This window comes from Aplysia californica, unplaced genomic scaffold (genome assembly GCF_000002075.1).
Source record: "Aplysia californica isolate F4 #8 unplaced genomic scaffold, AplCal3.0 scaffold00250, whole genome shotgun sequence".
Taxonomy (NCBI): Eukaryota; Metazoa; Mollusca; class Gastropoda; order Aplysiida; family Aplysiidae; genus Aplysia; species Aplysia californica.
In genome coordinates, this window is record NW_004797520.1 from 208,764 (window position 1) to 222,282 (window position 13,519).

Below are 13,519 nucleotides of genomic sequence, written 5' to 3' on the forward strand. Positions count from 1 at the left end.
ACAAAGATAAAAAAGGAGAGGTGAGCAGAGTAAGTCCGATTCCCTGTAAGGACTTCTCTGTTGACACCCACCCCTTGGCGCTCATATGACCTTATGCAGTTGCGAGCGCCGTAAAACCCTCTACTAAAAAAAACAACTAAAAAAGGAGTAGGAAAGATCGGGATGATAGATGTTTGATAGAATGAAAGAAGGAGCAAACCACACCAGAGCACCTACCAACCACCACCCAATTCCCTTTATAAGAGGGATCAAAAGCAATTCACAGTCGTCAACAATATAGGCATGCAAAAAACAAACTTACAATTCAATCACACAAGATTCAAAGTTGTTTACAATAACTAAAAATATTTCGGAGCAATCCTATTCTTATAAAACAACAACATAACAAAAGAAAGCAAAAACATTGCACTGTCAAATATAGTACTGTACCCGAGGCAAACTTATATATTAAAGAATGATCGATAATAGACTGGCTGGTGAAAGATACAACAACATGAACACAACCTAAAGACTAGATCTAAATAAAATCCCATTCAATCAAGAGTAACTTATCGTACCAAGAAACGTTATGATAAAAATATAAGTGAAGAAATATTTTTTCTTTACTTATTATTCATGTAGATCTATTTATTACTTTATATGTTAAAATATTCTATGTGTTTACTCTCTAAGACCAACAGGTAATTTCAAAACCAAAAATGCTGCACAGTTTATTGTTATTACTAAACACAAAAGTGCCAGATAATAGAATTGGGCGGGGTAAAAAAAAAAATCCCACTCATCAAAACTTATGTTCTGGTAAGTGTTTTACGGCGCTCGCGACTGTATAAGGTCGTATGAGCGTGCAGGACACAGTAAATATTTTCAGTTTGGTAGGAAATGAATTTTTATTTTGCCAGGGTGGCAGCCAAAGTCTATTCTTATCGATTTTGGACCACCAAGGGATCTTTAACGAAGGCAACACAGGACCTCTGAGATTTTTCGTCCTTATCCGAGAAGGCTAGGTGTTAGATCTTGCCTACTACCCTAGGATCAGGGGTGTGGCAGAAAGACAGCAGTAAGAAGGAGGCAAGGAGTAGCAGTAGAAAGGCTGCAGAAAGAGTCAGGAGCCCAGAAGAGGGGGCAGGGTGCAGAAAGTTAAGACGAAAGCAGACGACAGAACATGGTAAGAGAGCAGGAAAGGAAGTGAAAAGAGAAAATTTTTGGGTAAAAGATTTTCTGTCCCGGTCAGTATATATGGCCCCAATTAGACATCATATAACTTGCTGCATGTACTTCTTATCTGTGAGAAATTTTTGGACCACGGTAAAAAAAAAAAAATGTATAAAAAACATTATTTTTAAAAAGTACCAAAAAAGTATCAAAGTCACACTTGCTATGGCCGTACGTCACATCATGCAGCAGGCCACAGCAGCTAAACAAAACACAGCTGTATATGAAGCACTCTCTCACACTCCCAGGAAATCTCTCCTGTTGTACACACCCATCAGAAACACAGGAGAAACAAAAGCTGTTGTATTTTCTACACACATACAAAAGTGACAAACGTTTTCGGGACACTGGTAATTTCTGAAAAGTAGCACTCAGCGTGACTTCTTCATAAACTACTCGCTCTCTCTCTCTTTTTATCTCTCTCTTGCAAGATTTTAGTTTTAGTAACAGTTTTAACGCACTTGCACACAATAAGGTCATATAAGCGCCGAAGATTAGAGGTGTTACAAGAGAGTAACAAACATAAAAATAAAGGAGGAGAGATAAAGACGATAGTACGCTACTTTGATAGGAAAGAAGGAGCAAACCACACCACAGCACCCGCCAACCACCCACTCGCTCTCTTCAAAATGCACCGGTGGTGGCAGCCGACACAGCGTCAAGGAGCTATCAGCTCAAACACATTTGTTCTCTCCGCAGTCTTCCCCTCATTTCTTTCACCACGGTTACCGGCGACATCTCGCCCACTCTGAGATTCTCTAGAAGACGAAACACGGGAATCATCATCACGGGACCCACTTTCACTGGGCTTGGGGGCCTCCTCAAAACCAAGGAATGTGATATCGTCGCTGTCGCTCGACAGCTCAGACGTGCCAAAGCCTGCTGGGCCAAACGCGCGGAACACGTTACGTTGCTGTGCGTGCAGCTCCAAGTCCGGCGCCTCAGTTTTCACACAGACTGCCTGTTCAACAGAGCCCTCCTCCATCGTAACTTCTCCCGTTGTGGGTGCCTCCGCATCTTTTGCCACCTCGGTGGAGCTGGAACACGTGGCCCTTACACACCTCAGTTTGCCGCCACTGTGCTCCGCTGGGTGGTCGGTTCTGGGGAACGGTCGTTTGACAGGTGCAACTTTCGGCACAACTTTCGACGCAGCAGCAGAGCCAGCAGTAGCGCCCTCCCCCAGCCCGGGCAGCACTTGTCTGGGTAACACCCCAACCTGGGCACCATCGCGGCTGGAGGGGAGGTCACTATTGATCTCAGCAGCAGCCATGTCACCTCTGGCCTCGCCAGATTCCACTTCCTGCTCCGTCTCATCTTTTTCCTCTTCAGTAACAGCCGCTATTGACAGACCTGCCGGGGAGTTTTCTTCCCCGATTCCTTGAGCGAGGTCAGAGGTTACGTGACCCTTGCTGTCTGAAGCAGCCCCCTCTAGCGACGGATCACTGTCACTGTCGCTGTCGTCACACTGCGTCACCTGCACCTCACACAACTCTCCTTCGTCATCAGAGGAATCCTCTGTAGGAGTCTTTGCCATCTCCACTATAGTTACTATTGCATCCAATTTTGCAGAACTGGTTACCATTTCTTCACCAGCGACCGTCAACTTTGCCAGGTCAGAATCTTCTTCTCCTACTCCGATGGACGCGTCTGATTCATCATCCCCTGCGGGCGCGACTTCTCCTACCGATATGTCTGTATCTTCAGCACCAACTGAAACATCGCCCAGCCCGTCATCGGTCCGGCTAGAGAGCCCATCGTGGTCCCCGTCAGGTCTCCTCCCATCCACCCCAGTGCCAGACACAGACGAGCCAGGCAGAGTGACGCCCCCACTCACAGCGCTCCCTCCGCCCCTGTTCTCCGGATGATAGAAATCGTCTGCAGCCTCCTCCTTCACAATTCCCTCCAGCGGTACATCAGCAAGGTCTGGCTCAATATCTCTCTCAACCACAACATCAAACTCCGGATCTCTTTTCACGACAACGCTGGCCTCCAGGCCTCCGTCATCCCCAGACAGTGCGGACCCCTCTCCGCTTTGCGCCACAGCTGATAAAGAATCTGGCGCCATGTACAAAGTTTTCTCCATCACCAACACCCGAAACGGTTTCATATGCGTCTTCAGATGGTCAGTGTACCTTTTGCCATACGATACAAACTTCTTGCAAATGGGGCAGGTCTTTTGGGGTTTCCACGACGGAGTTGACTGGATGTCAGAGACTACATCTCCACCATTATCAATCTTCACGAGGGCAGCTCTCTGCTTGGCCGATTTTTTCTTTGCAGTAGTCTTGAGGTATTCTCTGATACTGTTGATCCCATGTATACACCTGAGGTGGGTTTTCAGGCCATGCAGTTTTAACGTTTCTTTGTTGCATATTTTGCAGACACAAAACTTCTTACAGACGGGCTCATGCTGCAACCATTCTGTCTTACGTGGATAGCTCATTCCACAGTATTGACAGGAAAACATTTGTGACAAGTTGTGATCCTTAGATAAGTGACGACGAAGACAGTGAGGGTATTCAAATGTCTTTGAACATATCTTGCATTTCAGGTTATGTGAGTCCTTTGAATATGATTCATGACTTGAAATGCCAGCCATCGATGTGGTTGTGGACGAAGAGCCTATTATTTTCGAACGATGGGGAGCTTCAGATTTTTCAACAGCACCACCAAGAGAATTCTTTTTGGAGGTACTAGAACCTTTCACTGGTACATCACATGTATTCTTTTTGCAGGTACTAGGACCTACTGATTCATCAGATGCAACCTCGTTTACCGGCTTTAACGCCACCTTAGGTTTTGCTGGTCTATCCGGCCCTGCTGTCACTTCAGGACACAAAAGATGTTCTATGTCACCTTCCTCCTTTCTTCTATGAAAACGTTTCAAGTGAAACCTAAAGCCGGGTAAACTTGCTACTTTTTGGCGGCAAATACTGCACCTTCCTATGAAACGTCTTTCAGCAGTCTTTTTAATCCCTTTGGTTTCCGTAGGAGTCTTTGGTAATTTCTCCTCAGCAGGTTTATGGGTCAATCTTCGATGTGCTTCATAGGAAGAAAACTTTTTGAACTTTGAAGAAGGGGTAGCAGTAACAACCTTCTTCAATACTTTTTTATCTTTGACTCTCTTTTTTTTGTTGTGAGTGCTTCTCAAATGTGTCTTCAAACCTACCAAGCTGCGGAAGTTTTTCTGACACTGCTGACATACCTTTGGCTTTTTGTGATCCCCAGAAGTCACTTGGTGCGTCAGCTCCTCAGGGACCACAATGTCCATAGCTCGGTGGGTCACCATATGTTTCTTCAGACACTCTCTCGTTTTGAAAACTGAGAGACACATAGGGCATTCCACAGGCTTGTGCACCCTCATAGATATCGCGCCTCTACCAGATATTTTTTCCAGAATTATCCGCCGATGAAACATAAAGTGAGAGGAGAACACTGTCATAGTCTTTTCACACAGTAAGCAAATCCACTTGCCTCTAGTCTTCTCCCCACCGGCTGCCTTCTCTTTATCCTGTGGTGAGGGAGCCGATTCTTGAACTTTGACCTCCTCAAGTGGTGACGCCGGAGTCACAGCAGCTTGTCGGTACCGGCCGATGGCCTCCTCCATAGACTGATAGCATCCCGACCCGAGAATGTGGCCAACTTTGTCCTGGAACTGGCCCGAGCAGAATTCACATCGGGAAGGGTCATCCGATGACAGATCTTTCTTACCTGCCTCGTCCAGCTGATAATATCTATTTTCCATCATGAACCTCATAATAGCCCTACACGTGTCCGAACTTTCCACATGCTCTCGTTTCTGCGCATCACTCTCAAACATGAGTGAACAGAACACACACTGAACACTCGCTGCGGCTGAAACCTTTGCTTTCTTGCACGGCACCCCACTGTCAGGAGCACTTTCCTCTTTAGGCGGCCGGCAGCGCACACTCACAGCCATGTGCTTTCTGCGGTCCCTCTGACTGGCAAAATGTTGGCCACAAGTCTCGCATGCACACGAAGTATAACTATCAACAGCACTTAAAGCATCACGGACTCGAAACTGCACGCGTAGCCGAGGCGGAGAGAGATCACCCCCAGACACCTCAGCTGGTGCCTTGCGCCTACAGCTAGTCCGCGACTTTTCATGCTTGCTGCTGATGTGGGTCGTCAAAGTCGCTTCTGTGGGGAAACTCTGGCGACATATGGAACAGCTGAAAGGAGCTGCCGAAGCATGGCTGAAAATGTGTTCCTTGAAACTCTCAAAGCGAGAGAATACTTTGTCGCATACATAACACTTATGGGGATCAGTTTCCGAGAGTTCGTCTTCATCCTCCCCAGGTTTCGCATCACTCTCGCACACGCCCGAAGTCGAGGAAATCTCCACATTGTCACTAGAAGGAAGACCTTCCTTGTCCACGCGCTCGTGATAAGCCAGATGAGACACCAGGCGGTTGTAATGTTGGAACTTTTTGGAACAGCGGTCGCACTGATAGTCACTCAACTCCACGTGTGTTTGACTGTGCTCTAAAAGCAGCCGGAAAACATCAAACTTCTCATTGCATACAGCACAGGGATAGGACTTTTTCTGGCTAGAGTTGGACAAATTTTGCGTCATCTCACTGGCTGCCTGCACATTGCTCAAAGACAGTTCCTCTTTGTGATACAGATGCCTGCAACTTCTAGAGGAAAGTTGATGAAATTTTAAGGAACGCACAGAAGAAAAGGCAGAATCACAGGACTTGCACCGCTCAGTACAAAGTTTACAGTCATGAACTCGATACGAAGGAATGGTTTTAAAGGATCTCTTACACGGCGTGCAGTAAGCTTGCAGTGTCTTGGGTGGATTTTCACTTTTCAGAGCTGCATAAAATTTTTTACACCGCACTGAGACTCTCACATGTTTGGCAAAGTCATCTTGAGAAGTAAAGCACTCTTTGCATTGGCCACAGTCCCACAGGAGCTCCGTCTCACCACAGTTGGAATTCTTCACATCAGCCGGCACGCCAGACACGGAAATCGCAGAATTCGGAGACGGTGTTTCCGTATTTGTCCGCGTGTTCTCCACAACAGATTCTTTCACAGTGCTAGAGGAGGACACTTGAACAGAGTCCACGGCCGGGCTGGGGGCACGGACCTCTGAGAACGTTTCCAGCAATAGAGCCACATACTTCAGCCTGCAGGTCATATCCTTAAAACAATGCTTCCCCAGCTCTTTGCGATGAAGATATTTCTTCTGGCACATGGCACAGGTCTGGTCTGGTGCAGACTTCAGTCTCCACATTCCCTTCGACAATTCCCGGAAACAAAACTGCTGCTGAAGCAGATGAGCCTGAAGACTTACGAGGTCACGGAACTTTCTGGCACAAGCTTCGCAACGTATTTTTTTCCGCTTCCCGTGAGCGGCCTGAACCTTGCCACAGACCCCGTTTTCTGCCAGGTGTTTCTTGAGGGAGGACTTCCGCGCAAACACGGAGCTGCACCGAGTGCATCTGTACTCAATGCGAGCATCATCCTCTGAGCTGGAGGATCGGCTGTCTACAGAGTCTTTGCTGCTGTCATCTGAGGAACAGTCATCATTATCCCTTGCTGCTAGTAACCCTGCTGTAATAGTCACTGGTGCCGAAGATGTTTGGGCGCTGGAGTTTGTGTTTGAGCTGGGGCCTGTGTTTGCGGTGGGGTTTGTATTTGTATTTGTGTTTGTGTTAGCGCTGGGGTATGTGCCTGCAGTTGCATTTGTGTTTGTACGGTTTGTGTTTGTCTTTGCGCTGGGGTTTGCAGATTTGTTCGTGTTTGTCTTTGTGTTTGCGCTGGATTTTGTGTCTCTGTTTGTGTTATTTGTATTTGTCTTTGTGTTTGTGCTGGGGTTTGGGTTTGTATTTTTCTTCGCGCTGGGGTTTGCAGATTTGTTTGTGTTTATCTTTGCGCTGGAGTTTGTGTTTCTGTTTGTGTTATTTGTATTCGTCTTTGTACTGGGGTTTGTATCTGCATTACGTGAAACCGCGGCAGATGCAACAGGTGAAAGCTTAGCAGAACTTGGCTCAGCTTTGGCCTTTGACGGGGCGGGAGTGGGCATGGTGGGCAGCAGGTTCGAGACACTCCCAGCCGCCAGTGGCCTTGCAGCACTGGACTGAGAGCTCTTCTTCGGAAGGGCAGCAATCGGATCAGCCTGCCCAGGCGCAGAGCCAATGGCAGCTGACGATGGTGATTTTACATGATCCTTCGGTGAGCTTTTTTTCAATGAAACCAATTCGCGGACTGAGCCAACGGAATTCCGGCTCTCTTGGTGCTGGTTGGGCCAACAGCCCCGGCTCGACTGCAAATGTTTTGCTAAAGCTTCGTCACTCCTCAGGATCTTTCCACACGTTTGGCAAGAGTACCGGGGCAAGGATCTATCGTTATCGTCATCATAAACGTTGGCGCAGCTCTCCGATTCAGCGAGGTGTACAGCCAGACAAGCATCGCTGCCCAGAGGTTTCTGGCAAGCCTTACACACAACAGACGCTGGAGTCAGCTTCACCCGTGCCCCGCCGCGTTCAGAAGCCTCCGGTTGTCCTAATCTCTCCCTACACAGCACGCTATTTTTCATATGAAACTGCAGAGATCTTTCATCTAAAAACTCCTCATTACAAACTGTGCACTTGCTGTATGCTGTAACCACATCAGGACTCTCCCAGCCCCCATCAGATACATCCTCTCTCTCCGGTTCATCTCTTTCTAATCCACCATCCGATACATTCTCTCTCTCCGGCTCATCTCTTTTTAATCCACCATCAGATACATTATTCTCTCTCTCCGGTTCATCCCTTTCCAATTCACCATCAGATACATCCTCTCTCTCCGGTTCATCCCTTTCCCATCCACCATCAGATTCATCCTCTCTCTCTGGTTCATCCCTTCCCAATTCCCTTGGTTCTATAACCTCATGGGGATTTTCCTGACCCCAGTCAGATTCATCTTTTGTCTTCCGTCCCTCCTTGTCCCCAGTGCTTCCCCCACGCCGTGAGGACTGGCCGGGTACAGTTACTGTCTCAGCCTGCGACACCGGGGAAACGCTTGTAGTTGTCACCTGTGTGTGAGACGCGATTTCCGGGGAAGCAGCACCTTCAACCGGTCTTTTCTTCTTGTTCTTTTCACGCGCTTCGTCAAACCTCTTTTTGCAACTAGCATACTTGCTGAGATGGAACTCTAGCCGTGCTTGCTTTGCAAATTTCCTTCCACAAAAACAAAAACAAGGAGAAATCTCTATTAGGGCTTTGGAGGTATCGGTATTAGCTGATTTGTCCGAGGGGACAGGCGGACATGCCCCCTGGTCGCTCTTGCCGTGTTTGGGTTTCTGAAAGAGGTTTTGAGCATGCAGCCGGCATTTGTTCACTTGTCGATGATGAGTTTTTAGCTGGAAATAACTCTCAAACCACTTGTGGCAGCAGGCACACTTGACACACTCTATACCGGTCGGATCCTGCTGAACAGACGCAGTGCCCTTGTCTGTAACACTGCTGGAAACTTCCACACAAGAAGGCTGTTCCCGACACCTGTGGCTTGCAAACTTATCTTCATTCGCAAAATTTTCCTTGCAAGCAAAACAGCGGACAAAGTTGTCAAACCTTTCACCCTTGGTCCATCTGTTGTGTACTTGAGGGTCATTCTCCGAATGAGTTTCAGCGTTGCCAGTCTTTGTACCACTGCCTGTACCTGGCTGGTGAGCATCGACATCACTGACATGAACGGCCCCGTCCGGCCCGCTGTTCGGCCTGGTGTCCACTTGACAGATGCAAGCAGCTTGATCTGTACGCACGGCAAGCCCGGTAGTCCTTTCACTAACGCTGACAACAGCCCTGACCTCTGTGTCAGCAATAGTAGTAGTAGATCCACCTCTCACCGTCCCTGTAACAGACGAACTGTCTTCGGGGCTTGAACAAATTTCCACTACACCCTCGTCGTCAAGTTGTTCACTCCCATCCGGCTTTCCAGGTGCGGCTTTTTTCAGAGGAAATGTGTCTTCCTTAACTTTTTCTGTCGGACCTGTGATGACAGAATCTGGTTCCGATGACTTGCTGAGATCGGCCGTACCAACTGAACCAGGCTCTGGTTGTACCTCAGCTGTAGCCCTCGAGGGATTCGTAGACGGTTGTTTCTCAGGCTGTAAGCAAGTAGACGCGGACAGCTCATCCATCCAACTCGTTCCATTCATCTTGTGCTTTTCCAAGAGAGCTTTTCCACACGGAGACCTTCTTAAGTGATTCCTCATGCCACATTTGCGATGGAACCTATTTTGACAAAAAGGGCACTTGATGAATTCAACATCACACGAGTTCATATAGTTGCTTGGTCCGTGATCCAGTATGACATGTATGACAAGTTCAAATCTGTTAATACATGTGATACTGCACTTATGACACTTGCCACTTTTCTTATCTTCATTGGCTTTCCCCTTACTCTGTGACGCACCCTTCACCGGTGCAACTGCTGGCTGAGCAGGCAGAACAGCCGATGTGTCTCCAGTCGACGGATTCGTCACTTCCTTACCACGATGACCGCTCAGATTTTGTCCAGCTGTACATGCTGAATTCTTGTCATCCCGAGGAGCTGAATTGGAAGATCCCGTTTTAACCAGCATCGATGATGAAGAGCTCTTCCCTTCACTCTCCCTCGAGGCGGAGGGTGAGCTGTCCCTCTGGCGTACATCTGTCCCTCTGTCGTTTTTCCTGAGGGTTTTGTCAGCGGGAGTACCACTAGGGGGAGTACCACTAGATGCTGGTGCTGGTGCTGCTGCCACTTGATCTTCGCTAGCAGAGCAGAAAATATTTGAGAGGGCATGGACATAATCCGACTTTGTGTAGCGGCCGCCTGGTTTAATACTTTCTCCGTGTCCCTGCTGCGAGCTCTCAGCACTTGCCACTTCAGGATTTGCTTTGGTGAGATGAACGGGAGAAACCTCATCATGGGACTCATCAGCTTGATCACTTATTTCATTCCTCATTTCCTTAGATGTATTAGAGTTCAAACAACGTGACCGCGAACTTGTGCTTGTTAAACTGGATTCTGGTTGAAATACAGCACAGTTTTGTGAGGCAATCACGGTCCCCACAGCGTGATTTGATTGGCTGACGGTGTCCCGAGCCTGTGCCTGTTGAGGCCCGCTCACACTGAGCTGTGTTGAGGGTCGAGGAGCGGGCGTTACTGCTCGCAGCAGCTTAGGGGAGGGACTTTGTGGCTTTGTGTGAAGAGCCTGGTCGGTCAGCACTATAAGTTTAAGGCCTCTCTGATCACCAAGGGCACCAGTAGAAGGTTGAGCGACTGGTTGAGACGGTGAACGATGACGGGTCTCGGTTTGTGGAGCGTTCGGAGGTAGAATGAGCACTAGGGAATGACCATTGGCTCCTGAAGCAATAGATTGAGTGTCACTCTGCCCCACACTAGAAGGAGTAGACACTGAAAGGGTCTGGGCAGAAGAGCCAGTCACTAACGACTTCTGGCTATGACCCGGGACCATGGAGGAAGCGGGCGCGGAACTTCCAGAAGAAAAGACGCCGGAGGGAGGACAATACGACGTCTGCAACTGTGTTGTGTGAAGAAATGTTCTCACAGGAGACGAACCGATTGTCGATAGAGTAGGGGAATTATCTGCGCCTGGAATACTGTGCTTGTGGTCGCCAATTAGAGCGTCTGAGACAGCTTCTGCGAATAACGGGGAAGTGCTCCTCTTCACAACTGGAGGAAGCGCTTCTTGCGCTTGACTGACACGTACCCTGCCATACAAAACCCGCTCCTCCGATTCATCACCTGCCCCTGCCTGATCTGTATTTTCTTCTTCAGTTTCCACTTGCAGATCCAAGTCAGGAAACTCATCTCTATCCGAGTCAGGCACTGGTTTCGATGCCATCTTCTCTGAGCTTATAATTTTTGTACTGCTTTTGGCACTGGGATTTACATCGCCAGATTTGTCCACACTTGCACGAACGACAGGTGTTTCATTTCCTTCTTCATCACTGTCAATTATGACCAAGGTGGAGGAGACAGCATTGTCAGGTCTCTTTGCTTGCAATTGTTTTTTTCTCCGTCGACTTGTGTCTATTTTTAGAAGTACACAGTCGTCTAGATCTTCGTTTTCAACATCGACCACATCTTCACACACCAGAAGTCGGTGTGGCTTCAGTGCTGGTTCCTTCCCTTGACCAACAGGCGCGCAGTCTGAACTCCCTGCCCTCTGACCCCCGGCCTCCATGCGTGGCGCTGCAGCACCAGCAGCTGGATGAGTCGACGATGAACTCTGACATTCAGCCCCGCTCTGCGAACACTGGACACTGTCTCTCGGCTTAGACGAGGTCTCCAGTTTTGCCGGAGTCACAAGAGGTTTTGCGAAGGAAACATCAGCAGATGATGACGGAAGCGACGACATCATGACAGACGTGTGGTCTTGATGCAGAGTTCCTTTTGCGAAGATGACGGACGGTGGTGTGATACAGATACGCTGTAACTGTATGCCTGGTCAGTTCTCAGGAGATGATGACCACAGGCTTTACTGCCCGTCATGGCCGCTACTGACGGAGGTGTTGCAAAGGCTCCGAGTGACATTCTGCTCGCTGAGGTACCAGCTCAGTCCCCCACACAGAGGAAGACGCATCATACAGGAGACTGTCCCTCTAACACCCAGATATTACCACACAAGTCTGTAGAAAGCAGAAGAAACCTCATCCTATTAATTATTATATAAAAACTATCTGCTTAAACACTAGGGGGAAAAGTCTGGATATAAAGCCTCCAGTAAATAACTCAAACACCCCATGGGTGAAGGCAAAACTGATGCTCTTTTGTGCGCGCTGTCTTCCACACTTGCTTCAGTACAATGGCCTCAGGATCAAGGCTGCCAAAAAAAATAAAAATCATGCAAATTAGATTGAGTTCATAAGTAAGAGTATTAAGGCACCTGCAACATCATAAAATATAAAAGTGCCGAAGATCAGGTGTGCAACTAGAGAATAACATTACATTCGAAGAAAAAAAAGGAGAAATAGACGTTTGATTGGACAGAAGGAGCAAACAATACCAGATCACCTGCCAACCAACCACAAACAAATTAGAAAAACATCTACTTTCACTATGAATAATGTATTTAAATTTAATGGGAGGACTTCCATAACGAGCGACCACTATGAGACAGAGTAGAATTGAGGGCTAGGGGTAGATCTAGGGGTAGGGGTAGGGGTAGGGTTAGGGTTAGGCCTCTTCTTTATTGTGTCTGTTGGGGTGGTCGCTCGTTACGGAAGTTCTTCCAATTTAATAATAATAACTCATCTATCAATGTCTGACGACGACCAATACATCCACAGAGGACCCTCGAATATTTCTCCGATGTCAAAGAAAGCCACTTTTCCTCTCAATAATGAGTGACTGTCTTAGTTTTTACTACATATCTAGCATTGAACACTGACACAAAGAGCACGAGACAAACAGCTGCTCTGCTTTCACTGAACTTGTACAAAAAAAGCGACGGAGGACTTTCGCAACAAGCGAACACTATGAGACAGAGTAGAACATAGGGGTAGGGGGTAGGGATAAGAGATGGGGTAGGCGTAGGGATCGGATAAGGGTAGGGGTAGGGTTTGGGGTTGGGGTATGGTTAAATGGTTTATGGAGTTTAGGTTTGGGGTAGGGTTAGGATTAGGTCTCTTCTTTATTGTGTGCGTTGGGGTGGTCCCTCGTTACAGAAGTCCTTCCAAAGCGACTCTCTATTTACGTTCTTTCAAGACAAGAGACAACCAGAAAAAGAAAATTTTTCCATCTCTTGCTGAAGCCCTGCTGAAACACAGCTTGTCTATTTCCTAGTTCATAAAAAGGGCTAGATCTAGATCTAGATCTAGATCTAGTAATTGATCAAATGAGAACCAAGACTCATTATTTAACAATAATTAAAACGAAGTGATTATTTCTCCGAACGTTCGGAGAAATAGTGCCGATCTTTATTTCTCCGAACGGTTTCCGGCTTCCGCTCTGGTCGTGATTGTTTGCCTATTTGCGAGAGTTCGGCGCCAACTTTCATTCCGTCATTCTGCGAGGTCTGGGAAGGAGCAAATCAATGGTGGTATCTGTTCCCAGCTTCTCCTCCGGCCGTGTGCCCACTGGTTTAGCGAGGCGGGTACTGCCTGAGGCACCCGAGAGACGGAGAAATCTGACCCTCTTTTCTATTGGGCCGGCCCTATTTCTCCGAACGTTCGGGAAAATAAAGCTGGGCACTATTTCTCTGAACACTCTGAAATCACACCCTTTCCCGCATATTTCGGATAATAAAAATAAAATATAGATCTATAATTATATTATAGGCCTA

General features: G+C 47.6%; 1 protein-coding gene across 2 annotated transcripts in view; it reads right to left on the bottom strand.

The window, feature by feature from the left end:
* Positions 1-1,757: 1,757 nt before the first annotated feature.
* Positions 1,758-13,519, bottom strand: part of LOC106012046 — a 14,220-nt gene continuing 2,458 nt past the window's right edge. For both annotated transcript variants that reach the window (XM_035970303.1, XM_013083714.2), the window contains exon 2: positions 1,758-12,058. In XM_035970303.1, coding sequence (XP_035826196.1) covers positions 1,871-11,596 — 9,726 coding nt within the window. In that variant the 5' untranslated portion in view covers positions 11,597-12,058 and the 3' untranslated portion in view covers positions 1,758-1,870. The remainder of the gene's footprint in view (positions 12,059-13,519) is intronic.